Source organism: Delphinus delphis, chromosome 14 (genome assembly GCF_949987515.2).
Source record: "Delphinus delphis chromosome 14, mDelDel1.2, whole genome shotgun sequence".
Taxonomy (NCBI): Eukaryota; Metazoa; Chordata; class Mammalia; order Artiodactyla; family Delphinidae; genus Delphinus; species Delphinus delphis.
Window position 1 is genome coordinate 72,013,859 of NC_082696.1, and position 27,257 is coordinate 72,041,115.

General features: G+C 39.6%; 1 protein-coding gene across 4 annotated transcripts in view; it reads left to right on the top strand.

The window, feature by feature from the left end:
* The first annotated feature begins 11,238 nt into the window (after nt 1–11,238).
* IBTK (inhibitor of Bruton tyrosine kinase) overlaps nt 11,239–27,257 on the top strand; it is a 92,187-nt gene continuing 76,168 nt past the window's right edge. For all 4 annotated transcript variants that reach the window (XM_060030298.1, XM_060030300.1, XM_060030299.1 and 1 more), the window contains exons 1-4: nt 11,239–11,413; nt 20,433–21,119; nt 25,898–25,994; nt 27,117–27,241. In XM_060030298.1, the coding sequence (XP_059886281.1) occupies nt 20,799–21,119; nt 25,898–25,994; nt 27,117–27,241 (543 nt within the window). In that variant the 5' untranslated portion in view covers nt 11,239–11,413; nt 20,433–20,798. The remainder of the gene's footprint in view (nt 11,414–20,432; nt 21,120–25,897; nt 25,995–27,116; nt 27,242–27,257) is intronic.

The window sequence follows — 27,257 nt, forward strand, 5'->3', positions numbered from 1 at the left end:
GAAACTAATAACAAAACAAAGACTTGAATGCAAATAGTCTATTTGAGAGGGGGACCCAAGAGGGAAGAGGGGGAAGTGAGACAAAGGGAAGGTTGTAAGTTAGACATTGGCAGAAAGCTGCTCTGGCAAGCATTAACTCCTCAGCATTTGCAGACACCCAAGGGCAGGCAAAGGTTCCAGCAGGCAGAGAAAGCCCTCAGCAAAGAGATGCAGATGCTGACAGCTGAATTCTGGGTAGCATGGTGTGTGACCATGGGACCTGGGAACTGACATCTCCTACACAGGCATGAAAACAATTAACAAGTAACCAGCCAGCATTCACATTTCCCCTAGTGTCTCATCATTCTTTTTAACAGCTTATGTGTCCAAATTATGATCCAAATAAAGTCCATACATTGTAATTGATTTATATAATTTTTAAGTCTGTTTTCCTCCAACTTTTTATTTTGAAAATTTTAAACATACCACAAATTTGGAAGAATTTCATTGTGAACAACTATATATCCACCAAGATTATACAGTAAACATTTTTAATATACTTGTTTTATCACATATCTACCATCTATTCATCTTTTTATACAAATTGTATTTCTTGATGCATTACATAGGAAATTGCAGGTGTCAATTTACACCTCAATGTTTCAGCATAAAAATCATTGCTAAAGTTCATATTGTTTACTGTGTTTTTTTTCTTTTGAAGTAAAATTTAAACAATGAAATTCACAAATTTTAAGTGTATATTTGTTGAGTTTTGACAATGCGTGCACCTTTGTAACCCACACCCCTGTCAAGATACAAAGTGTTTCTACCACCTCAGAAAGTTTTCTCATACCCTATCCCCAACTCCTCAAAGGCAAACCACTCTTCTGATTTTTTAACGTAATGTTGTTTCTGATGTCTCTTATTTTTCCTTCTAACATCTGTAGGATCTGTAGTGACGACTACCCTTTCATTCCTGAACTGGTAATTGGGATTCTTATTGAGAGACTATTACCCATGGGTTTCTGGTACCTGAAAACTAGGTTTGCCTCTTGGTGGCTATTGAGTCAAAAGACACAACCAAGCCAAAGAATGGGAGAAAGAAGGATTTATTGCTTGCAGCAAGTAAGGAGAATACCAGGGATCTTTCCCAAAGCACTGTCTCCCTAAACAGCAAAATTGCTAAGGGTACATGCATGTTCAATGAAGGGGGTGGGGCAGTGTATTCATATTCATGAAGGGGCTTGAGCAGAGGAGAATTCAACATAGAATTGGGGCAAATATTAACAGAGTCCAAGCTTTAGTTGATTGAAGTCACAAGGATCAGAAAATGTCAACATCAACCTCTTCATTCCTTTAGTTCCAGTTGACCTGGTGGTTGAGCGTGGGGGTGGGGGTGGGGGGAGTTTGAATTCTGCAAAAGAGCTCAAGAATGTGCCTCAGGCTAACCTTTATCACTGTAACAGAACTGGGAGTCTTTACAGCTGATTTATTATCTTTGTTATTTTCACTTGTCTTGCCTGATAACAGTTGTTTGTTCCTGCATTCTTTTGTTCCCTTAAAATCTCAATTACTGAGATCTCTTAGGGATAAGCATTGTGCAGGCTTAGATCACAAAATGGCTTAGGTCCAGAATGGCTTCTCTGTGTCAAGAAAGCCATGCCCGGTTCTCTTTCTCCAGGGAACCCCCCCACCCCCAACCCTATCTGCTTACATGTCTTCATGTTTCTGCACGTCTTGTGAGGAGAGCACTTACCTTCTCAAGGATATTGTTGGTATAGCAAATAGCCTTGGTAAATAGTGATAGTGGCTTCCTCCAGACTAGAGGACGGATTTATTTACTGTCCAGTACAATAAAGATAATTTCTACTTCAGGGGCAAAAAACAGGCAGGTTTGCTTGCAGTATATTTTAAAATATTAAGTTTCCCTAAGCTTGGAATTCCTTAGCTGGGATGCCAACTCACTACATTTGCAACGTCTACTTGGGCAACATCTATATTATTCCTGAGGGATTTGGGGGCCTAAAGGAAGTGATGCAAACATAAAGCTCATTCTGCTTGCTGTGCCATGAGCAATAAAGTCCTATCTCTGGCCCAGGAATCTCATTTAGTCCGCCAGCAGCCATGAAACTGTGGCAGGCTAACCTGGTTAGCTTTCCAAGTAGGGTACGATCTCAAACCCTTGAAATTCTTGACAGTTCTCAATTTTTATTTCTTCTTAACAACGGACAAGGAGCTTATCAATTTTGTTGATCTTTTCAAAGAACAACTTCCAGTTTTGCTAATTTTCTCTATTTTTTTTCTCTTCGATTTAATTGAATTCTGCTCTTATCGTTATTTTCTTCCTTCTGCACACTTTGAATTCACTTTTCTTTTTCTAGCTTCTTAATGTGGAACCTTAGGTGACTGATTTTTGATCGCTCTTCTTTACTAACATAATATTGAAAGCTATAAATTTCTGTATGTGCGCACTACTTTAGCTGCATCATACAAATGTTATGTTGTAATTTTTTTTTATTCAGTATGAAATACTATTCAACTTTCTTTAGATTCCAAGTGTTTTAACTCTATTAAGGCTTCTTTTAAGATCTAGTATATGGTCTATTTTGCTGAATGGACCATGTTCACTTGAAAAGAATATGTATTCTGCAGTCATTGAATGTGAGAACAGCTAAACATCAAGGAAGCTGTATTAGTCAGTGTTCTCTAGAGAAACAGAACCAACAGAACAGATTATGTATATGGAATTGGGTCAAGTGATCATTGAGGCTGACAAGTCACAACATCTGCAATTGGCAGGCAAGCTGGAGACCGAGGAGAGCCAATGGTGTAGTTCCAGTCCCAGTCTGAAGGCCAGAGATACAGGAAGAGCTGATGTTTCAGTTCAAATCCGAAGGAAGGGAAAAATGGATATCCCGGCTCTAAGGCAGCCAGGAAGCAGGAGCTCCATCTTTCTTCACCCTTTTTCTTCTATTCAGGCCTTGAAAGGTTTGGACGAGGCCCACCCACATTAGGGAGGGCAACCGGCTTTACTCAGTTTACCACTTCAGATGTTATTCTAATCCAGAAACACCTTCACAGACACAGCTACAATAATACTTGACCAAATATCTTGGCACCTCATGGCCCAGTCAAGCTGACACATAAAGTTAACCATCGTAGCGGTCACAACCATTACAGAGGTTGACAATCTTGTTCAAATTATCTATGGATCTCCTGATTTTTTTGTTCAATTGTTGTCTTTATCGCTGAGATTATAATTATGGAGCTATTCTTTTAGTTCTGTCACTTTTTGCTTCATATATTTTGAAGTTCTGTTATCAGGCACATCCACATTCGTGGTTAGGTACACACACATATTTCTTCCAGAGAAATTGATCCTCTGATCATTATTAAATATCCCTCTTTAGCTCTGGTAATACTTTTTGTCTCAAAGTCTATTTTTCTGCTATTATAATAGCCATCCATAAGATATGCTTATGGTATCTTTTTTTTTTTAACATCTTTATTGGGGTATAATTGCTTTACAATGGTGTGTTAGTTTCTGCTTTATAACAAAGTGAATCAGTTATACATATACATATGTTCCCATATCTCTTCCCTCTTGTGTCTCCCTCCCTCCCACCCTCCCTATCCCACCCCTCCAGGCGGTCACAAAGCACCAAGCCGATCTCCCTGTGCCATGCGGCTGCTTCCCACTACCTATCTACCTTATGTTTGTTAGTGTATATATGTCCATGACTCTCTCTGGCCCTGTCACAGCTCACCCTTCCCCCTCCCCATATCCTCAAGTCCGTTCTCCAGTAGGTCTGTGTCTTTATTCTTGTCTTACCCCTAGGTTCTTCATGAAATTTTTTTCCCTTAAAATCCATATATATGTGTTAGCATACGGTATTTGTCTTTTTCTTTCTGACTTACTTCACTCTGTATGACAGACTCTAGGTCTATCCACCTCATTACAAATAGCTCAATTTCGTTTCTTTTTATGGCTGAGTAATATTCCATTGTATATATGTGCCACATCTTCTTTATCCATTCATCCGATGATGGGCACTAGGTTGTTTCCATCTCCGGGCTATTGTAAATAGAGCTGCAATGAACATTTTGGTACATGACTCTTTTTGAATTTTGGTTTTCTCAGGGTATATGCCCAGTAGTGGGATCGCTGGGTCATATGGTAGTTCTATTTGTAGTTTTTTAAGGAACCTCCATACTGTTCTCCATAGTGGCTGAACCAATTCACATTCCCACCACAGTGCAAGAGTGTTCCCTTTTCTCCACACCCTCTCCAGCATTTATTGCTTCTAGATATTTTGATGACGGCCATTCGGACTGGTGTGAGATGATATCTCATTGTAGATTTGATTTGCATTTCTCTAATGATTAATGATGTTGAGCATTCTTTCATGTGTTTGTTGGCAGTCTGTATATCTTCTTTGGAGAAATGTCTATTTAGGTCTTCTGCCCATTTTTGGATTGGGTTGTTTGTTTTTTTGTTATTGAGCTGCATGAGCTGCTTGTAAATTTTGGAGATTAATCCTTTGTCAGTTGCTTCATTTGCAAATACTCTCTACCATTCTGAGGGTTGTCTTTTGGTCTTGTTTATGGTTTCCTTTGCTGTGCAAAAGCTTTGAGGTTTCATTAGGTCCCATTTGTTTATTTTTGTTTTTATTTCCATTTCTCTAGGAGGTGGGTCAGAAAGGATCTTGCTGTGATTTATGTCATAGAGTGTTCTGCCTATGTTTTCCTCTAAAAGTTTGATAGTTTCTGTCCTTACATTTAGGTTTTTAATCCATTTTGAGCTTATTTTTGTGTATGGTGTTAGGGAGTGATCTAATCTCATACTTTTACATGTACCTCTCCAGTTTTCCCAGCACCACTTATTGAAGAGGCTGTGCTTTCTCCACTGTACATTCCTGCCACCTTTATCAAAGATAAGGTGTCCATATGTGTGTGGATTTATCTCTGGGCTTTCTATACTGTTCCATTGATCTATATTTCTGTTTTTGTGCCAGTACCATATTGTCTTGATTACTGTAGCTTTGTAGTATAGTCTGAAGTCAGGGAGCCTGATTCCTCCAGCTCCGTTTTTCGTTCTCAAGCTTGCTTTGGCTATTCGGGGTCTTTTGTGTTTCCATACAAATTGTGAAATTTTTTGTTCTAGTTCTGTGAAAAATGCCATTGGTAGTTTGATAGGGATTGCGTTGAATCTGTAGATTGCTTTGGGGAGTAGAGTCATTTTCACAATGTTGATTCTTCCAATCCAAAAACATGGTATATCTCTCCATCTATTTGTATCATCTTTAATTTCTTTCATCAGTGTCTTATAATTTTCTGCATACAGGTCTTTTGTCTCCTTAGGTAGGTTTATTCCTAGATATTTTATTCTTTTTGTTGCAATGGTAAATGGGAGTGTTTTCTTGATTTCACTTTCAGATTTTTCATCATTAGTATATAGGAATGCCAGAGATTTCTGTGCATTAATTTTGTATCCTGCTACTTTACCAAATTCATTGATTAGCTCTAGTAGTTTTCTGGTAGCATCTTTAGGATTCTCTATGTATAGTATCATGTTATCTGCAAACAGTGACAGCTTTACTTCTTCTTTTCCGATTTGGATTCCTTTTATTTCCTTTTCTGCTCTGATTGCTGTGGCTAAAACTTCCAAAACTATGTTGAATAAGAGTGGTGAGAGTGGGCAACCTTGTCTTGTTCCTGATCTTAGTGGAAATGCTTTCAGTTTTTCACCATTGAGGATGATGTTGGCTGTGGGCTTGTCATATATGGCCTTTATTATGTTGAGGAAAGTTCCCTCTATGCCTACTTTCTGGAGGGTTTTTATCATAAATGGGTGTTGAATTTTGTCAAAAGCTTTCTCTGTATCTATTGAGATGATCATATGTTTTTTCTCCTTCAGTTTGTTAATATGGTTTATCACATTGATTGATTTGCATATATTAAAGAATCCTTGCATTACTGGAATAAACCCCACTTGATTATGGTGTATGATCCTTTTAATGTGCTGCTGGATTCTGTTTGCTAGTATTTTGTTGAGGATTTTTGCATCTATGTTCGTCAGTGATATTGGCCTGTAGTTTTCTTTCTTTGTGACATCCTTGTCTGCTTTTGGTATCAAGGTGATGGTGGCCTCGTAGAAGGAATTTGGGAGTGTTCCTCCCTCTGCTATATTTTGGAAGAGTTTGAGAAGGATAGGTGTTAGCTCTTCTCTAAATGTTTGATAGAATTCGCCTGTGAAGCCATCTGGTCCTGGGCTTTTGTTTGTTGGAAGATTTTTAATCACAGTTTCAATTTCAGTGCTTGTGATTGGTCTGTTCATACTTTCTATTTCTTCCTGATTCAGTCTTGGCAGGTTGTGCGCTTATGGTATCTTATGGGTTACTACTTTCTACTGTCCAATCCAGCCTCCTATCCATCTTTCAGGGAATCTTCCTAAGTTCTGGACCATCAATAGCTAAACTTTTGTTTTCCAGTGCTCTTATTTATGAATTTTAAAATTCAGTTGTAGGGCTTCCCTGGTGGCGCAGTGGTTGAGAGTCCGCCTGCTGATGCAGGGGACATGGGTTCGTGTCCCGGTCCTGGGGGATTCCATGTGCCGCAGAGCGGCTGGGCCCATGAGCCATGGCCGCTGGGCCTGCGCGTCTGGAGCCTGTGCTCCGTGACAGGAGAGGCCACAGCAGTGAGATGCCCGCATAACACACACACACACACACACACACACACACACACACACACACACACACACACACACACACACACACACACACACACATTCATTTGTAAAGATGTCTTTCCCGCCAGGTCTAGGGATTTGTGGTATGTAGTATGTGGCCTGTAGTATGTTGTTGTAGTATGTGTCCAGTCTGCCATTTTAAATCAAACTTGCTTTTCTCCTTAAATCTTTAAATCAAACTCCCTCTTCTTCTTCTTAAGGAAGCAGTGGTGACAACGACCTGATTTAATCATGTAGTTAGATAAAGAAGGAACACGATCAATTCTAAGTAAGATGGGCTGGGAAAAGAGCCCTACGAATTCTCATAGTAAAGGGGAGATGGAGTTTGTTCTGATTATAAAAAGAGTGCTAAGCTTGCCAGATTTATTGGTTTGATTTCTCACAATTTTTGCTTGTCTCATGTAGACTTTGAACTTGTCTTGAATTTCTCCAGTATTTGCCTAGAATTTTTAGATTTATTGGTGGATTCTGCTTTCAAGCTTATATAGTTCTAAAGTTATATTCAAACACTGCCATCTTGTGGGTCATTCCTTGGGTCTCCCAATCCCACCCCTCAAAACTCTCTCATGCAAATATATTCATCCAGAAGAGTTCAGGGATGTAAACTTTTATTAGGTGCTAACAGCTGCACTAAGAGCTCTACATATATCAAATCATTAAACTTCACAAGGCCTTTGTGAAGGAAGTACCGTTAATCCCATGTTAGAGGGGAGGCCTAGATGGGTTATATAACGTGCCTTAGGTCTCACAGCTAGTAAGAACGGGAGTAAACTTTTATACTCAGGCAGTTTGCCTTCAGAACCTTTGCTTTTACTGCACCCACATGTGAAATGAATAAATCTAAAAACAACACAGTGAGACACAGTAATATGAATAAGCTATAGAACTAGTAGAGAAGACGGGATAACTGTTGGGAAAGGGCATCCGGGAAGGCATCACAGATTTGTGAGGAGGTGGCCTCCTCTAAGTGAGAATTGGAAGGATAATCATTACATAGGAAGAACGCAGCTGGGACCATAGCCCCTGGAGCTAATAGCATGGAAACACCCTTTAGCTGTCTACTTTTCATCTGCTGTGTACCCTGTCTTCTTTTGGGAAACTACTTGTCACTGTGCTTCAACCACAGGACTCTAATGAGGGTTGTCAATCATGATACCCTTGAGTCCTCACCTAATCTGAGCCAATATCAGGGTACATCGGGGCACCTGGGAATTTTGCGCTTGAGGCAGAGGGCTCAGTGCTATCTTCCCTAATGGTCACACTGAGGTGTGTGTCAGAAAGCTGCTTCCAGCCAAGTGTTCTCACATGGAAGACAGTTTGAAGTAAAAGATAATTAGGCCAAACAATAAGGTTCTAGTCATCTGTAGGCCAGCTGCACTGCTGATCTTCCTGTATTGGTAACCATTCCTGCAGAACCTGAACAGGTCTGGGCTTTGGGCCATTGCAAACATACAAGTTCTGATATTCTTTCTTCTGTCACCAGCTGAAGCAGGCACAGCACTGGCATTCCTTATCTCTAAACAACTTCAGTGGTAGCACAATACATTTTCATTATGAAGGACAGAACGATTAATTTATTTGGAAAAAATGGCATTTGGGGAGTGTATTGGAAATGGTGTGGCTTAAACACTTCTGCAGTGCTCTATCTTGGCCTTATCTCAAACTCCATTCCTGATGCCTGGCCTATTCCCCTACTTCTTCTCTAAATCACTGCAGTCTTCTAAAACCGTCCTTAGATTTATTTCTTGCTTTAAGCCTACTTTAGAAACTCCAGTCAGTTATTTTTTCTTAACTTTGATTTTTTTTAATTAATCAAGTAAGAAAAGTGCAAATAAAAATGACAAATTCAAAATTATAGAAATTAAAAATCACCCATAACCCACCACACAGAGATAATCATTGTTATTGGTATATTTCTATCTCTTCTTTCTTCTATGTGTAAACACAAACAGAATTATTTTTTAAATGGCTAATTTGGGGGCTTCCCTGGTGGTGCAGTGGTTGAGAGTCTGCCTGCCGATGCAGGGGGACACGGGTTTGTGCCCCGGTCCGGGAGGATCCCACATGCTGCGGAGCGGCTGGGCCCGTGAGCCATGGCCACTGAGCCTGCGCGTCCGGAGCCTGTGCTCCGCAACGGGAGAGGCTACAACAGTGAGAGGCCCGCGTACCACAAAAAAAAATAAAAATAAAAAAAATAAATGGCTAATTTTGATCTCTTCCTTCACCAAACACATCTACAATACGTCAAATGAAATTGAATTGTACTTCATTTGTACTATTTCCTAATCATTTCAATATTCTGTCCTGCAAATTACCAGTGTCTTTGAAGGCACCTGATTTTCCAGGAAAATGGGGAGCAATTCCACATCCCTTGGCTTACAACGTTCTTCCTTTCCCACTTCATCTGGTTATCTCCTACTCATTCTTCCAGTCTTAGTTCAACTTCTTTGGGAAGTTAGATTAAATTTATCATAGTATTATTTGCAGTTCTTGTAAAAGTTGCAAATTCTTTTCTTTTTTATAGATTTATTTATTTTTATTTATCTTTGGCTGCGTTGGGTCTTCGTTGCTGCATGCAGGCTTTCTCTAGTTGCGGCAAGCAGGGGCTACTCTTCGTTGTGGTGCGGGGGCTTTTCATTGCGGTGGCTTCTCTTGCGGAGCACGGGCTCTAGGTGCGCGGGCTTCAGTAGTTGTGGTACGCGGGCTCAGTAGTTATGGCTCGCGGTCTCTAGGCGCGTGGGCTTTAGTAGTTGTGGCGCCTGGACTTAGTTGCTCCGCGGCATGCGGGATCCTCCCAGACTAGGGCTCGAACCCTTGTTCCCTGCATTGGCAGGCGGATTCTTAACCACTGCGCCACCAGGGAAGTCCCGAAAATTATTATGTGGGGGATTATCTGGGTGTATAAGTGTTTTGTTCACTATTGGATCCCTATGGCTTACCACAAGTGCCTGACACTGGCTATTGTTAAAATGAATGGAATAATTGGAATGGAATTGGAATAATTCTGCTGCTAAGGAAATACTTATTTATAAAAAGTAACATCTACCATTTAGGAAGTGTTACTATGTGCTAGGCACTCTAAGTGTGATATATCTCTATATAATTACATTTTCACAACCATAAAATGCATTATTGCTCCTGTTTTACAAATGAGGAAACTGAGGCTTCAAAAAAGCAAATTAACTTGTCCAGACACTGATAAAAAGATTTGACCTTAGGTCAATGCATTCATTTACATTATTGACTTTGCCATTGCTAGCTTCTTTGTGCACGAATATAAAAGTCATCGTACACAGCTTATTTTCAAAATCACTCAATTTTAACATTACAAAATAGTTTTTGTTACACGTCAAAGAAGGAAGTAGGGCACTTAGAATAAGGGCCAAAGAGACAGAACACTGTACTGGGAGGGGCAGCAGCAGAGCTATTCTCCTTTCCCCTTCACTAACGAGCTGTGTGGCTTTGGGCTTCCGCAAGGCAGGCTCCAGAAAGTGTGAAGCTGAATGGGCAGCCCTTAAGACGACATCTTATTGCCAACTCCATCGTTCTATAGGTGGAGACTAAGTGACTTGCATAATCGACCACGTGGCAGAGCTGCACAGACACCTCCTGACTCCTAGTGTTGTTTGTTCTGAGTTACAGTAACCCTCCCTGAACAAACATTTACTGGGAGCCTACTGTTTCAGGCATTACCAGGCAGGATGTTTCCTTTTCGCTATCCTAGTATCGATTATTGGCTACTTGCTGTCCTCCCTAATTTTTTTCACTCGACCATTTTTAAAACGGTCCTTGGAGGCAGAGTTAAGGGGTAAAAAGCGTAGTACGAGCCTGGCATCAGGCACTGAGTAGCGTGACCTGGTGAGTGGCTTGGCCCGGGTCGGCGGCTGGCCCCGCACAGTGATCTAAGAAGGCAGTGACGCCTTCTGACCCAGGGAATGACCCCGGAAAAACCGGGGGTGGGAGCGGCCGGGGAGAGGCGAGGCTGAGTCTCTTTGAGACGACGCCCTGGGCTTTCCTTTGACCCCACTGGTAGGGCGACGGGAGGAAACTCTCTTAGGTGCAAGATGCCTACGCCTGTGGTTTCTGCTGCGTGGTGACCAAGGCATCCGTCCAGGTCCCCAGAACTCAGTCTCTCCACCCGGGTTTATCCAGGATTCCAAGTCTCTAGTTGCGGGGAGAGGGAGGTTTCTCCTTGGGCGACTGCTGACCCCGTGGTGGAGGGACATTTCCACCACCCCCCCCACCCCACCCCACCCCCGCCCCGTTGGCCTAGAGTCCTCGGCCGCGGCCTTTCCCTGCCCCCGGCTACTGCTGGCTGCCCCAAGGCCGGGGGAGTCAAGTTCCTTTAGGGTGCCAAGGAAAGACCATAATTTAGGCGCTGCCACGCGAGGCCTTTTGGGCAGACACCAGCCAATCCTCCACAGGCATACACGAGCCGCAGCCAATCAGCGCCCGCCTTATTCCTGGGTCCCGCCTGTGCCGGCCCTTCCTCCCTGCCCCTTCTCTAGACGTCTGTAGACGCGGCGGCTGTTGCTGCAGCCGCTTCTGGAGCTGACCCGGGCCTGGGGACCGGCCTCCACTGGCGCCCTTCGTTTTCTTCTGCTGCCTTCACTGAGGATGAGTCCCTGCGCGACCATGTGCCCACCCCGCGGAGACCACCGGAGCATTTTCATCTAGCGACTGGTGAGGGAGGGCTCGGCGCGGCCCGACCGTGCGGAACGGGCAGAGGCAACGGCGTCCCTTGAGTCGTGGGGCGACGGGACAGTGTTATCCTTCCGGAGGGTGCGGTGACCGCGGGCCCCGGTGTCCCGGGTGGGCCGCGGGGAGAGGACTCAGCGGCGCCGAGGCTGCCGGGCTCAGCGAGAGGCGGCGCGGGGCCGGCCGCGGGGCCCGGGTTCCGGCAGCCGCCTCCCCGCTGCCGCCCGGAGCTAATGAATGGTCTGTGCGGGCGGCGCGCTACCTTGCGGTCCAGCCTGCCAAGCCCTCAAGCGACGTTGCGCTGCCAGTTTCTGATAGTTGTTTCGTGTCACTTCCCCTGGAGCCTTGAATTTGAAGCCATTCCTCGAGGCGCCCACGCCTCTTACCCCATTCGTGGCGTCACAGAAGTTTTAGTTCAGTCTGGGGAGGCTAACGATGAAGTTCAGTGTGAATCTACCTGTTATGTGAAAAGGGACCCGTTCTTTCTTGGGGGGATGGGGGGACACAGGATAGAGGCCTTTTGTTCTTGTATCATGTTGCCGATTTCTAAAAAGTTTTAGTTCATCAGCGAAACAAGTAACCCAGGGTATCCGTGACTCTGGATTTCCAACGTAGGTAGTAAAACTTAAAAGGTGTTAGCCGGACAGGATATTTTTCAGGAAGCAGAGATTGATGTAGCATCTTTTTTTTTTTTTTTTTTCTCATGCCTGGAAGTAGGGCGTTTGAAAGTCGAGATTTATCAGAAGTACTAAAAGAATGTGACTTTTATGAGTGGTAGTGTTTCTATGCCCATGTTGTGCGAATTCACGTCCTTCCATAGCTCCTTGATCTTTTCACTGCCCTTTTTATTTTAAATTCCTTGAATTTTTTTATAGGTTTTAGAAACTGATATAGGGTAGATAAGGGCAGAAAGAGATGTTTTCTAAAAAGAATTAGAGTATAGATATTTGCTGAAAGTACAGATATTTAGTCAAAGTGGTTTACTTCAAGGAATTTAAAGAATGGTTTTCCATTTAAAAATTTTTAAAAAACTTGTGTCCAGGCAGACGTAGAGAATGGACTTGAGGACACGGGGAGGGGGAAAGGTAAGCTGGGACGAAGTGAGAGAGTGACATGGACATATATACACTACCAAATGTAAAATAGATAGCTAGTGGGAAGCAGTCACATAGCACAGTACTTTGCGACCACCTAGAGGGATGGGATAAGGAGGGTGGGAGGGAGATGCAAGAGGGAGGGCATATGGGGATATACGTATGCACATACGTGTGCATATAGCTGATTCACTTTGTTATACAGCAGAAACTAACACAACATTGTAACGCAATTATAGTCCAATAAAGATGTTAAAAAAACACAACTTTTGTCCAGGGCTTTCAGTATGCTAAATTCTACATTATGCTTCGGAACCATAAAGTTCAATAGACCATATTGCATAAGGAGCTCAGTGTTACTTGGTTAATTATTATAAATGATGTCAAAGTTAGTTTATTATTTTCTTTCTTTCTTTTTTTTTTATCGTCTTTTGGCCGTGCCATGTGGCATGCGGTATCTTAGTTCCCTTACCAGGGATCGAACCCGCACCCCCTGCCGTGGAAGTGCAGAGTCTTAACCACTGGACTGCCAGGGAAGTCTTAACCACTGGACTGCCAGGGAAGTCCCTTTATTATCATTAATAGGGCAGTAATTCTTTGCCACCTCCAGAGATGTGCTTGCCCCCTAGAATTTGGGGAATTGTTCAATTGTGAAGCTGGGTTTTGCACTAATAAAATATTGAAGTTTCTATCCTTTGTACCCAGAGAATAATTGAGAAAACAGAATAAAATAAAATACAGTATTGATAAAGCTAAATTATTAATTTCCTAAAGTAGTAAGTCTTGATGTTTTAAAATTATGTGAACTCTTTTCAGGGCTTACAGAAGGAATTAAAAATTTTTTTAATTCATCAATTATGAGTCGCTATAATTTGTAGCTTTGTGACAGTTCATATAGATACAAGTTTTTAAGGAAGGTATTTTGATTTTAGAGAGCTCTTTAAAAATTTAAGCCTACTTGTTGAATACATATTATATTTAGTGACAAATGTGAGTAAGTATGGCATTCTCTTCTCTGCCTTAAGGAGCTTTATGTGTAGTCAAGGTCCACACTTTTACAAGGCATGTTGTCATCACTTTGCAGATGAAGAAATTGAGGATTAGGAAGATTAAGCTACTTGACCAAGGTTTTAGATAATAGGAACCCAATTCCTAGTTAATACATACAGGGCAATACAGGGTGGAAAGAGGATTAAATTAGTTCATTTATGTACAGCACTACGCTTGTCCATGTGAAAGTTCAAAAGATGGTAGATGTAATGTTTGTAAGCCATGGATAAGTTGGCAGCCCTGTAAAGGTTTGGGTAAAAACATTCCAAGCAGAAAGGGCTTTGATATAGTTATTCTGTTTTTTTGATCAATATATTATATCACTATGTTCCTTTCCTTCGTAACATTTCTTGGGTGCTTACATGTGCATGAATTGTCTCATTTATTTTTCAGAACAACTCAGGAGATAAATAGTTTTTATTCCCTTTTTACAGGTGAGAGAATTGAAGCTTAGGCAGCTGTTATGTGCCCAGGGTCATTTAGTTAGTGGTTACTAGCTCAGTGTTTTGAATTCACAGTCTGAACTGTGTGTGCTACGTGGTTGCCAAGTCTAACTGGCATCCTCTTCCTGAGATCACAAGGCTATTAACACATGAAATATAGATATTGGTCCATTTTGGTCTTGGATATGTGAGCGAATAGCATGATCAGATTTGTGTTTTCGGAAGATAACTGAACTCTTCACCAAGGTTAAATAGGATTGTGAGCCATTGTTGAGGACTCAACCTCTACTGGCTGGCACCTTTGTGGTGGACCAGCCTGCAAGGTTAACAGTCACCTGTGTAGCTAGCTACACTCTTCCACCTCAATTTCTCATCAACACTTTGTATTCATCACATATAAAGCAAAAATTTTCTCCTTTAATTTCTATTTGTTCCTTTTGTTTTCGGTTTGTTTTATTTTTCTAATTTACGAAGTATTTACCCTTTACTCTTCTTCTTGGCTGCTCTACCTGTAGTCAAGCCAGAAGCCTAGGAGTTGACCACATCTTGTCAACTCAAGGCCCTAAATATGTTTCTGAATTGCTCACTTTCATTATCCCTGAAGAAAGGCACATAAGGCTGTCTATAACCTAGTTCATCCCTGTGTATATATTAGGCCATATGCATTTCTGTCTTCTGAATTACTTAGAATTTTCAGAATGGACCAAGGTGATTTTAGTGCTTTTATATTTACTGTTACTTCTGCCTCAAATGCCCACTGGCCCTGAATTTATCAGGCAAACACATACTCATCTCATCTCCTTTGAGGAATCTTCCCTTTATCCCTCTTGTTGACTCCCCATTCCTATGAGTCACTTGTTATATCTTTATCATAGGTTTTAATCATGATATATTTTTAGTACTTGCTTAAATAAAAATCATTCTCCTCTACCAAACTGTGCCCCACTGATGGTGGAGACTGCGTAATAGATAATAAATCTCGTTCAGTCAATACAGTTGTTAAATGAGCTATATTTTCACTTAAATATTGTCCATGAGTCTGTACTAGAATATCTAGAATATTTAAGTCCTACGTATTTTTGTTTTCGCAGTACCTTGTGACCTGCAGATGCACTGAAGAGGCAGCATAGTGTTGTAGAAATAGCTTGGACTTTACTGTGAGATAGATCTGTGTTTGAATTCTAACTCCTCTTTTACTGATAATGTGATTTGGGTGGCTTACTTAACCTCTTTGATGTAAAATATCACATCATGTAAAATATCCCATGCTTAATAAGTATTTGCTTTCTTTGCCTTCAATAAGCATTTGTTGAAAGCATGAATAAGATTAACGCTAGGAATTGGGCCAGGAATTTAGGAAAGATGTGAGGGCAGGAGACAGATTTGAGGATTATGAGCACAGGTTAAAGTTAACATGAAGAGATTGAAATTACGCAGGGTGCGTATGAATTAGAGAGGAAAAGAAGACTGAAGGTGGAACATTGAGAGAAGCCTAATATTTGAAGGTCAGGGGAAGGGAAAATGCCCTTGGAAGAAGTGGTAGGAGAGAGATCCCATGCATAAATGCTTCAGTGGTTCCCTATGCTTTCAGTACTCCTTTCTAGATTCCTTACGAGAATGTCATGGTCATGACTCGAAAGCAGAGAAGTCAAGTAACATTACCAAAAGTATTTGGCAGTTTGGAGGTCATTGGTAACCTTAGTATGTGTGGTTTCATAGGAGAAGAATGCTTGGAAACTAGTAGCAGAGACATTGAAGCCCAAACATGAACTTCGGAATAAAAATTTCTTATCTTTTTGTTACTGAAGAAATGATAGTAATAAAAGCTGCTATTTGTTTTTTTGTTTTTTTGTTTTTTTGTTTTTTTTTTTTTTGCGGTACGCGGGCCTCTCACTGTTGTGGCCTTTCCCGTTGCGGAGCATAGGCTCTGGACACACAGTCTCAGTGGCCATGGCCCATGGGCCCAGCTGCTCCGCGGCATGTGGGATCTTCCTGGACCGGGGCACAAACCCGTGTCCCCTGCATCGGCAGGCGGACTCTCAACCACTGCGCCACCAGGGAAGCCCCAGAACTGCTATTTGTTGACTGTACATTTGGTAGCAGGTACCATGATAAGCAGCTTTATTTATCATTACGGTAACCCTTTGAGGTTGGTGGCATTGTCTCCATTTTCAGAAGAAGAAATGAAGCCTTGGAGACATTATGTAATTTGTAGAGTTATGTAATTGGTAACAGCTGGCATTGCTATATTTGAATCCAAGTATGTAGGATTCTAAGAAATGTTAGCTCTTAGTCACTTAGTCCCTTCCTAATTTATGTTCATAGTACTCTGTGCCTCTCTCATTATATATTATAGTATAGTATCACTTTTGTTTATATTTAATATTCTTTTTTCCCTTTTAAGTGTTTAAATTATGTATAGTAACAAATTGGGGAATTCTTTTCTCTTGTATCTTAATTATATCCTGTAGGGTTCGAGTTATTCGCATAAGTAGTTCCCTTCAGGTATTAGGAAGACACTGAAAACACAAAGATGGCAAAAGTTTAGAGCCTCAAAGGGATGAAATTAACTACACGTGACTATTTTGCCATCTGTCATGTTTTCCAGTTTAAACATTTTAAACTACTTGAGGCTTTGGTACTTTTTTCTTCATGTCAACTAACTACCAAACACTTTGCTTATTTATATATAGTCTAGTAGAAACAGAACTGGAGCTAGAAAGGGCTAGGAGTTATCTGCGTCTGTGCTATCATTTCCAGATGGGGAAATCAGAATAGTTAAGAACTAGTTAGGTTTAGGATTTCTGACTTAGTGTGGTTTGAAATGGGAGTGGAAAATACAGATTTGGAATGTTTATGGCTGGTGCACAGAAATTTTTCCTATACATATATGTAAACTCACTTGTGTCGCTCTAAATAGTTTTATAACCGTTTTTCCTCTGTCATTCAGATAAATACAGTAGTCTCTTGGTATCACCAGGGCATTGGCTCTAGGACCCCAATGGATACCAAAATCTACAGATACTCAAGTCCCTTATATAAAATGGCATAGTATTTGTATATAACCTACATATATCCTCCAGTATACTTTAAATCATCTCTAGATTACTTAGACTATCTAAATACAGTGTCAGTGCTATGTAAATATGGTTGAACCTTGAACAGCATGGGTCCACTTATACTCGGATTTTCATCAGTAAATGTGTACTGCAGTACTACAGGATCTGCCTTTGGTTGAAGTTGCCCACGTAGAACCGCGAATACCAGGAACCTAGTATAGGGAAAGCCAGCTGTAAGAGGGTCATTGTGTTGTTCAAGGGTCAGCTATAGTTGAAAATGCTGTGTAAATAGTTGGCCAGCATGAGGCAAATTCAAGCTTTTCTTTTTGGAACTTTCTGGAATTTTAAAATATTTTCAGTTGAAGCTTGGTTCAGTTCATGGTTGTGGAACGTGCAGATATGGAGGACCAACTGTGTTTTTTTAATAAATTAAAATGAAGAGAAGTATTTTGTGGAACTTAATTTGATACCTTGGAGAAGAGAATTTATGTAGAATTTCTACTATAAAAGCTTTAAAATCTAGGCATTATAGATGGGTTGACTACTAATTTAAAATCCAGAGCACAAAAATATTGAAAGACGAAGATAATTAGGAGATTATAAATAAAAAGATGATGGAGAAATGCTTAGAGTAAAGTAGTCCACTCTAGATATAAAATTTCTAATATTTTATATTGGTGGTTAGTTTTCTAACAGGAAGTGAAGAAACTGAAGGCTAGTAGCTTTTCAGGTAGTTGACAATGATATTTCATTTCTCCAGATCTGAATGGGCATAGCAGACACGTTAGCATATTGGAAGAAAGCTAGAGGCTCATGTATGATGGTTGAGTTTTCTAGACTTTGCTGTGGCCTCCCTAATCAATATATTAGCATTTATTTATATTTTTAAGATGTTTATTTTAAAATAGGTATACATATACATGGTAAAGCATTCAGAAGAGGTTAGTAGTAGTAAAAAAATAAGTCTGCCTTCCATATCTGTCTCCAACCATTGGTGGTCTTCCCTAGAGCAACCACTGTTAACCGTTTTCTTGTGTATTCTTCTAAACATCTTTCATGCATATTCAAGCATAAACATATATTTATATGTACATTTTCTCATACGTGGCATTACAGATACATCTAGTTTTAAGAGACATTTCACAATATATCTTGCAGATTATTTCATGTTAGAAAATATATAGCTACTTTATTCTTTTTGATACATGAATAATCTTCTGTTGAATGGACCTGCCACAACTATCTTTTAACTATTTAGGTTTTTTCCATGCAGTGATGCAATGAATGTTCTTGTACTTATGCCACTTCACACATGGATATAGTTTTACAGGATAGATTCTTAGGAGTAAAACTGAGTCAGAAGGAATGTGCATTTTACATTTTAGTAAATATTACTGAATTGCTGTCCATTAACACTGTACTGATTTATACTCACCAGCAATGGAGTAGAGTTTCTATTTCTTCACAACCTTGTCAATACATAGTAATATCAACCTTTTTGATCTTTGTCATTCTGATAGATAAAAATGGTGTCTCATTATAGTTTTAATTTACATTTCTTTTGAATGATGTGAGTCTCTTTTTAAAAATCCATTTAAATCCACCACCACCCCTTTTTTTTTGAGAAATGTCATATTCTTTGACTTTTATTCTGTTGGTCTCTTAATGATTTGTAGAGGTGATATATTAAGGAAAAATTTTCTCCTTTTTTGTCTTTAAAATTTTTTATGTATGTTTTAAATACTTGTAGTGTTTGAATACATGTAGTCAAGCATACATCTTGGTAAAAGATTACTGCTAATCACAAAGAACAGATATCTCATGTTAATGATTTTAGTGTTTTCCTGTGTATGGGAAGGTGCAAGAATCTGGTCTTCTTACCTACCTAGGAGCCGGTAGATCCAAAGCATAGAATGCTTCATCCTGCTTTTCCCATCCTGAATTTCCCTCAGGATGTACTGTCAGTGGGCGTCTGCAGTGGGTTGCAACTTAGCCTTTTGTGTTACTGGATGATGAGCTACACTCTTCTTTAATGGTTAAAGCAGATGTACAATGTGTGTTTGACAGGCCATAAGACAGGCTGTTTTAGTTAGCATAAAGTTCAAGCCAAATCATGTATAAGCCAGAATGACTTCCCCATATCTCAGTATGTGAAAATTTTTTCTATCGGTGGAAAGTTTGTTTGTTTTTAACATGGTTAGTTAAATTTATTGATATTAGCAACAATAACAGAGCAGATAATGCAAAACTGCGGCCATCTGAAAAACAATATCAAGGTGGCTTTGAAGTGCATTTCTTTTAAAAGTTACCTTTGAAATGGACAGGCGACTACAATTCCAGGGCTTGAAAAGCACTTCAAACACAGGAACAAAGTAATCTCTCTCTCCTTTCCTCCCTTCCCCCACTCCTCCCTCTCTCTCTCCTGTCAAATGACAAAATTAAAACAATTTAGTAACGACTTGGATGTCCTTTGTTCAAGGGAAAACAACGCCTGGATTGCGGGGGGGGGGGTGGGGGTGGGGGGGGAGTCAGTGCTCACTGGCGGTGAAGCAATCTTCCAAGGGATTTTGGGCAAGAGAGACTTACAGAATGTTAGAAGAGGCAACTCTGAAGCAGGGTGCGCTTGGCTAGGAGGTTGGGGATTTCCTAATAAGGCGTGCAGGTCCTGTTTTCTAGAGTGAGGTGAACTTGCTAAAGCGGAGTTGGAAGATTAATTGTTGTTAGGTTTCCTTGACAGGTGTGTCCTGTGGGTGCAGACTGAAAGGTTTAGATTTGTGCTGTGGGTGAGGCCACTGGGGTGGCCTCCATTTTGGGGGTCCTGATTAAATGCATTAACTTAATCACTCCACATGAACATGTCTACTTGTAATGTCTGGATTCTGAAATAAAGTATGAGTGAAGTCAAATAACTTAGACATACCACGGATGTGAGAGTCCTTTGACCCTTCCAGTTACCTGTATGGTAACATTTGTAGAATCCGGGCAGACAGGCCGAGGGTTGCTGCCAAGTGGATCCACTTCCCTTTCTTCCTCAACTTACTTGGGTGGAGGTGGATGGAGCCACCTTTCAGTCAGGCTGTGGCCGAGCAGAACTAACCTCCCTTATCAGAACTGGGAGAGGAGGTCGAGCTTTTGTCAGTGAAGCTCTAACCTTGCCACACATTCCATAGGGAGAAAATATCACAGGAAGGAGGAGTGACTGTCCTATCCGTGAGAAGTTGGTAGGCTCATTTGTTTGCTTGTTTGTTTTTGAAATAGGAATTAGGGGCACTTAAATATGGAGGTAATTGTACTGTAAAATACTTGAGCAAGAGATAGATTGTGTAGTTTTTACTCTGTCTTTCTCCTTCTCTTCTAGGTCCCACTTGCAATCATGGATATTTGAAAGGAGTGGACAGTGTGGAGGGGGAGCTCCCCTCCTCCTCCCCATGGTGCTTGACTCCAGGAATAATTTATAAACTGTGGAAAGCTTTTTTTTAAATAAAGAACTTGTGTTTGATATAAACTTGATAGGGCTATTTATAATTTTTGGATTTAAGTGCCAAAATACATTGTACAGATCTATATAGTTTTATACTGTTGCCATGAGGATTTAAATTATAATCCTAAACAGGCCATTTATTCTCTATAAATCTTTCTGAATAGCACCTTTGTGTCCTGGCTTTTTCATTTTTTAAAATCATCTGACTGTTCAGAAGAAGTAAGCTGCATTAAAACAATTAGGATGAATTCTTCCATCCCTGACTGCACATCAAAATGTCGATCCCTGAAGCATGCTTTGGATGTCCTTTCTGTGGTAACAAAGGGGAGTGAAAACCAGATTAAGGCCTTTCTCTCCAGTCATTGTTACAATGCTGCAACTATCAAGGATGCCTTTGGCAGAAATGCCCTCCACCTTGTTTCCTCCTGTGGAAAGAAAGGAGTGTTAGATTGGCTTATTGAGAAAGGAGTGGATCCATTGGTGAAAGACAAGGAGTCAGGATGGACAGCTTTGCATAGAAGCGTTTTTTATGGACATATTGATTGTGTTTGGTCTCTATTGAAGGTAAGTGTCATTTGTTTATTTAAAACTATTTGGTCTGGCATGTATTTTTCTTAATCTTTTTCATATATTCCACTTACTTTCCAAAAGAGATTTGAGTTCTTATCAGTTGTTTGATATCTTTTACTATTATAACTCATCTTTAGAATTCAAATCTCATATATCCTTTTAATTTAAACCTTTTATGATGTAAAATTTTAAACATATACCAAAGTTTACAATGTATCATGAACTGTTGGCCAATTTTGTGTTATGTATGTCTCCACTGACTTGTTATTTTGAAGTGAATCCCACTTTGTCATTTACTCAGTACTATATATCTTTTAGTATTTTTAAGAAATACAGTTTCCTTTTGTATAACTATGTTATTATCTACTTTAAAAGGGCACTGGTTATTTAAATCACTTAGGGACTATGTTTTGAGTCGTGTGTTTATTTCTTGTTTGGCTAGGATAAAGTTTTTATAGTTCTTTAAAAAAATAATTAGAATCAGGGCTTCCCTGGTGGCACAGTGGTTAAGAATCTGCCTGCCAATGCAGGGGACACAAGTTCAATCCCTGGTCTGGGAAGATCCCACATGCCGCGGAGCATCTAGGCCCATGCGCCACAAATACTGAAGCCCGCGCGCCTAGAGCCCACATGCCACAACTACTGAAGCCCACACACCTAGAGCCAGCGCACCGCAACGAAGAGTAGCCCCCGCTCGCCGCAACTAGAGAATGCCCGCGCGCAGCAATGAAGACCCAGCGCAGCCAAAAATAAAATAAATAAAATAAATTTATTAAAAAAAAACTACCTCTAAAAAAAATAATTCGAATCAGTTTATTTTAAATTTCCCATCAAGTAGATTAAGATTAAATCTAGGTTTGTTGTACTGTTTAGCCAAATAATATGAAGTGTTTTGGTATATACCCTGATGGATGTCATTTCACTAATGAATGCAAATTAAAAACTGTTAGAAGTCATGAGTTTTAAATTGAACAATTAGCTTGTGTATAGGCATTTAGTCATGTTTGTGGAGGACCAGAGAAGAACAAAGCAGTTCCTGTCCTCAAGGCACTTGTGGTCACATTAGGGCATTAGGGTGCTTATCTTCAGTGTCTTTATCTTTGGTGTCTGTTTTTTGTTTTAAATTTTATTTATTGGTTGATTGATTGATTGATTGGCTGCGTTGGGTGCACGGGCTTTCTCTAGTTGCGGTGAGCGGGGGCTACTCTTCATTGCGGTGCACGGGCTTCTCATTGCGGTGGCTTCTCGTTGTGGATCCCAGGCTCTAGGTGTGTGGGCTTCAGTAGTTGTGGCACGTGGGCTCAGTAGTTGTGGCTCACAGGCTCTAGAGTGCAGGCTCAGTAGCTGTGGCGCACGGGCCTAGTTCCTCCGTGGCGTGTGGGATCTTCCCGGACCAGGAGCGCAGGCTCAGTAACTGTGGCGCACGGGCCTAGTTACTCCCGTGGCATGTGGGATCTTCCCGGGCCAGGGCTCGAACCCGTGCCCCGTGCATTGGCAGGCAGATTCTTAACCACTGTGCCACCAGGGAAGTCCTGGTGTCTGTTTTTGACTTCAGAAAAATTGTTTACATAGTGGTCTTTAGGTGGTAACATTTACTGATCAAAATAATTTTCAGTATGTGTTAATAGCAAAATATCCTTTTTTGGAGCTAAACTATCTAGGTTTACTACTTACTGAGTCCTCTTGGATGAGTTACTAAATCTTGAACCTCAGTTTCATCTATAAAAAGAGGATAATAGTGGTACCTTCCTTATTTTTTCCCCCCCAGGGAGTTTCAGTGAAGAAAATCTTTTCTTAAGTTTATTAATAGTACTGTTAATTCCTCTTATATGTAAAACCTTTGGGTATCAGTTTAATTTGCCTATTGTAATCTCTTTTACAGGAAGAGCTAGGTTAGTAAGAGTTAAAGCATCTATCAGCTCTACTTCTACCCTTTCCCACCAGTTTCTGCTGGAAAATTGGATGACTGCCAATCCTTTCAAGCCTAAGAGTGTCCTTGGATTTTCTGCCATCCTAGGGGTTGCCATTCTGGTGTTAGGATTGGGGGCTTCCGTTTGAAATAGGTTCTGGTCTGAATTTTGGACCTTCCCTCCCTTTGGGTTTCATTTCCCTTTAGAAATCCTCAATCATCCTCGCCACCTTGGCTAGGAGAAGCCAGGAAATGGTGCCTTGGGCCACCTTGCTCTTGGCTTGACTGTCATCATCATCAGAGTCCTTCTGATCCGTGATAGACACTTAACGGGGATGCTTCCCGCTGAAAAAAATATTGCCACAGAAACCTCTTGCATCCATTTAGTATTCGCATGTTGCTGTAAGCCATCTGCATTTTTTTAGCACAGACTTCTTTCCCCTTTTAACACTCCTTTAATTGGAAGGGCTGCAATGATGGGGTGTTCATGTCAGTTCCACTTCTGGTGATAGCTCTATAGCATTTAAGGTGTTACAGACTAGCAAGAAGAGACTATACAGAAAAACACATTTTAAATGAATTACAATTGATAAAAACTTTATAGGTATGAAATTTTAAAATTAGGTGCTAAAATTGTACAATAAATAAACACCCATGCTATCAGTTCCTGATTGCCAAAGATGAAAAACCTCAGCAGAAACTTCTTGTCTGCCAAAAGCCAGAGTAGAAACAGCATACCTTATGCAGCTTTTCATTACCTTCTTGATTCCGTGACAGGAGGCATGTTTATGTTTGTAGGGTCCTGCTGTGTCTGTTACCTCTATACCGGTTTTCTTTAATTTTGGTGGTTTATTTATATTACTAACCTGGAAGAACTTGCTTTAATTTTTCCCATTTGTAAATGGAAAAACTCACTGAATCATGAGATTGTGTGGATTAAGTGATAATACTGTTTGTAAAGTATTTGGAATACATTTTTTTTTTTTTTTTAGTGCGTAATGTGTATTAGGCAACGATCTAAGTGCTAGGAATATTGTAATGGGAAAAAAAAAGACAGAATCCTTTGCTTGTTTGTTGGTTTGTTTTTTGGTTATACTTAGGAGCTATTTAATAAGGTAATGAATTTACCTACTATTTTGGGGATATGTAAAGAGTTGATCTTTTAATAAATGGGATAGACTAGACTACACACGGATGCTCCTACCTTTAGAGTTTAAGGTGAGCATATTAGAAAGTGTCAGAGACCACCATATGTAGGGAGCTGTAAAGGCAAAAAAGTGTGGCTAGTCCTTTATGCAGTTGGGGCTGCTTAGGATGATGTAACTGTATGTAGTCTTATTAGGGTCCAGTTGGTATATATATAATAAAGTTTAGGACAGATTTATAAAACTGATAAAGTAAACTGTCCAGGGATCCTATTTGTCAGATTCGTAGCTTGGAGCACTCTGCCCTGGAATGTACCCTTCTTACCCTTACGAAGGCCAAGCTCAGGTCTTCCCACATGGATTTATTATATCTAACTTTGAAAGTAGCAGGCAACATACACTTTTAAATTTGTTAAGATCTTAGATCACTTCTGGATTTTGTTTTATTTGTTAGCTCACTAACGAGTATTTTTGTTCATTGACAACCCTTGTGAAATCAAGTGTTATAACCATCTGGAACCATCTTGATTTTAATTTATTAAAATCCGTTGTTACAAGGTAAGAGGAGATGCTCTTTCTTAAGTAACCCAAAAAGAGTATTCCAGCATGTTGTGGTTAGAGTTTAAAAACTTCATGGTTCATCTCAACCTGTAACTGCCCAGGTAAACTCTGGGTGTAGATGGATAGGCAGTGATCACTCACACGAGTTAAAATTATTGTTGAATGCCATATTAAACTATCAGCAAATATTAGAAGTTATTTATGAGAAGGAGTACATTTTGTGTTTAAAAAACTGTATGTAGTAATAATATGAATTGAACATTGCTCTATTTCTCCCCTCCTCCAGTTATATTTTAAAAACAGTAAATAATGGTGCTAGGGATAGGATGTGCTAACTGCCTTAAATAAATGGGACAGAAAATGTTCTGTTTCATGTTTGAATTCTGGAGATATAAAACTACAGATTACTTTAAATTCATTTTTAAAACACACACACACGTGCATTCTCAGGGGTTTTTTTTCGATACAATCTAACTATAAGTGGTAAGAGACAATGCTCTGAAAATTTAAGTAGAAAATTTTAAGTGGAAAAATATAAAAATATATATCACACAAGTAGAAATAAAAGAATATAATTGTCTTCATGTCAGTAATAGACGTAAATGGAATTCAAGGCAAAAAGGTGGAGCATAGGTGATCACATTATATACAGTAAATCCTAAAAAACACATATATAAAAAGTAAGAAGTAGTCTTTGCCATTGTGTAGAAATCTTTACAGCCCTTAGCTGGATGTGGAGTTTGGCTCTTTAAATACGGAAAAAAAAGCACGTGTGTGTACATACACACATAGACCCAGACCAAAAGTTAGGGCCTTCTCAGTAACTGACCTGACTTACCACGGAAAACTTTCATATCTATTTCATTTTGATTTGTTTTTCATTTTGATTTTAAATGTTATTTTATTTGTCACGTTTTCTGGTTCTTCTTTATTTACCCAAGAATTGGATATTCGATTTCTCTTAGTTTTCTTTTATGTGAGAAATAAATGTGTATGAGCATAGGAGATAATTGTTATTAAATGTTTATTTTTAATGTATTTATGGGTTTGATCATCTGACTTTTTGATAAATAAATGACTGATTATAGGTAAATGATTAAAAATACATACATATATATCTGTATATACACACACATATTTTTTCCTTTTTTTTTTAGCGTGGTGTTAGTCTGTATATTCAAGATAAAGAAGGCTTGTCAGCTTTGGATCTTGTAATGAAGGATAGACCAGCTCACGTAGTATTCAGAAATACCGGTAAGAAAATTCCACAAATATATTCCATTAAGGTACAGCTTAGAAAATTGTATTGAAATTTTATTGTTATAGAAATACCTGAGGAGATTTGTGTGGATATCTGCAAAGAACTTTTACTCTGGTATATGTTGGTTGATAACCTTGGTTTTCTTTCAGAGCACTTTGGTTTATTTTACATTTTTCAGATTCAATGTTCATTTCTGTGTATAAGAGTAAAAATACAGCCTAAAAAGGGAAGGCAGCTAGAATTGTAACTACTGTAAAGCCATTGATGTGCATTCAGAAAGTAACAGCATTTGAGCTAGAGGGGGAAAGGAAGTGATTCTTCTACCCACATGTTCCTTCTTCTCATTGCACTTATCTCCAATTTTTTTGCCCTGTGAGCTTTGGTAATGGAAATTAACTGAAAAGGAGGAGAGGTCTAAATGGGGGCACTAGTTAATTTGCATTTTAACTAGTGAGCAAGCTAAGTAAGGACATGTTCTTCATTTTTATTTCTGTCTTGGACACTATATTGCAAGTTACAGTTATAATTCCATTCAAGAACTTTATAAGCCTTCCAAAATAAAAATGAAGAGTTATATCATAATTAGCTGTGATTAGGTTTTATCCCAGTTTAATGGATATTGGCCCAACCTCTAGTGTGATTTTGCATCTATCAAGAGCAAACTATTGGAAGATGATGTTTCTCTAGAAATAGGAACTAATATCATGTTTGCTTCATTTAGAACATTTATATATTAAATGTTTTAATAACATTTTACATTTAAATAATTACATGTATTATTTTCATGGAAACTAGGTGGATATGGCGGGTGGTATTTTAATCATTTGGCAGTTAAACTTCTAAAGAAACAAGGGTAAAGTGTTAGATTGCTTACATTGGGACAGGCCTATGCTGAATTGGATTTTCTGATTTCTATTCTTAGAGTTATATAGTAAATTATTAGATTCATAATTTAAAAGAGAGGGTTGGTAGTATCTTTCTAAATATGGTAATAAAATTAGTTTTTGTGAAGAATCATGTTTGAGGTAAACTGATTAGTGGAGTATATCTATAATTAAACTACACTGATACTTGTTTAAAATGTAAAAGAGTATAAAAACTAATTTTCATTTTAGATCCTACAGATGTCTACACTTGGGGAGATAATACAAATTTCACCCTGGGTCATGGAAGCCAGAATAGCAAACATCATCCCGAGTTGGTGGATCTGTTCTCTAGGAGTGGGGTTTATATCAAGCAGGTATGTTGAAATACAA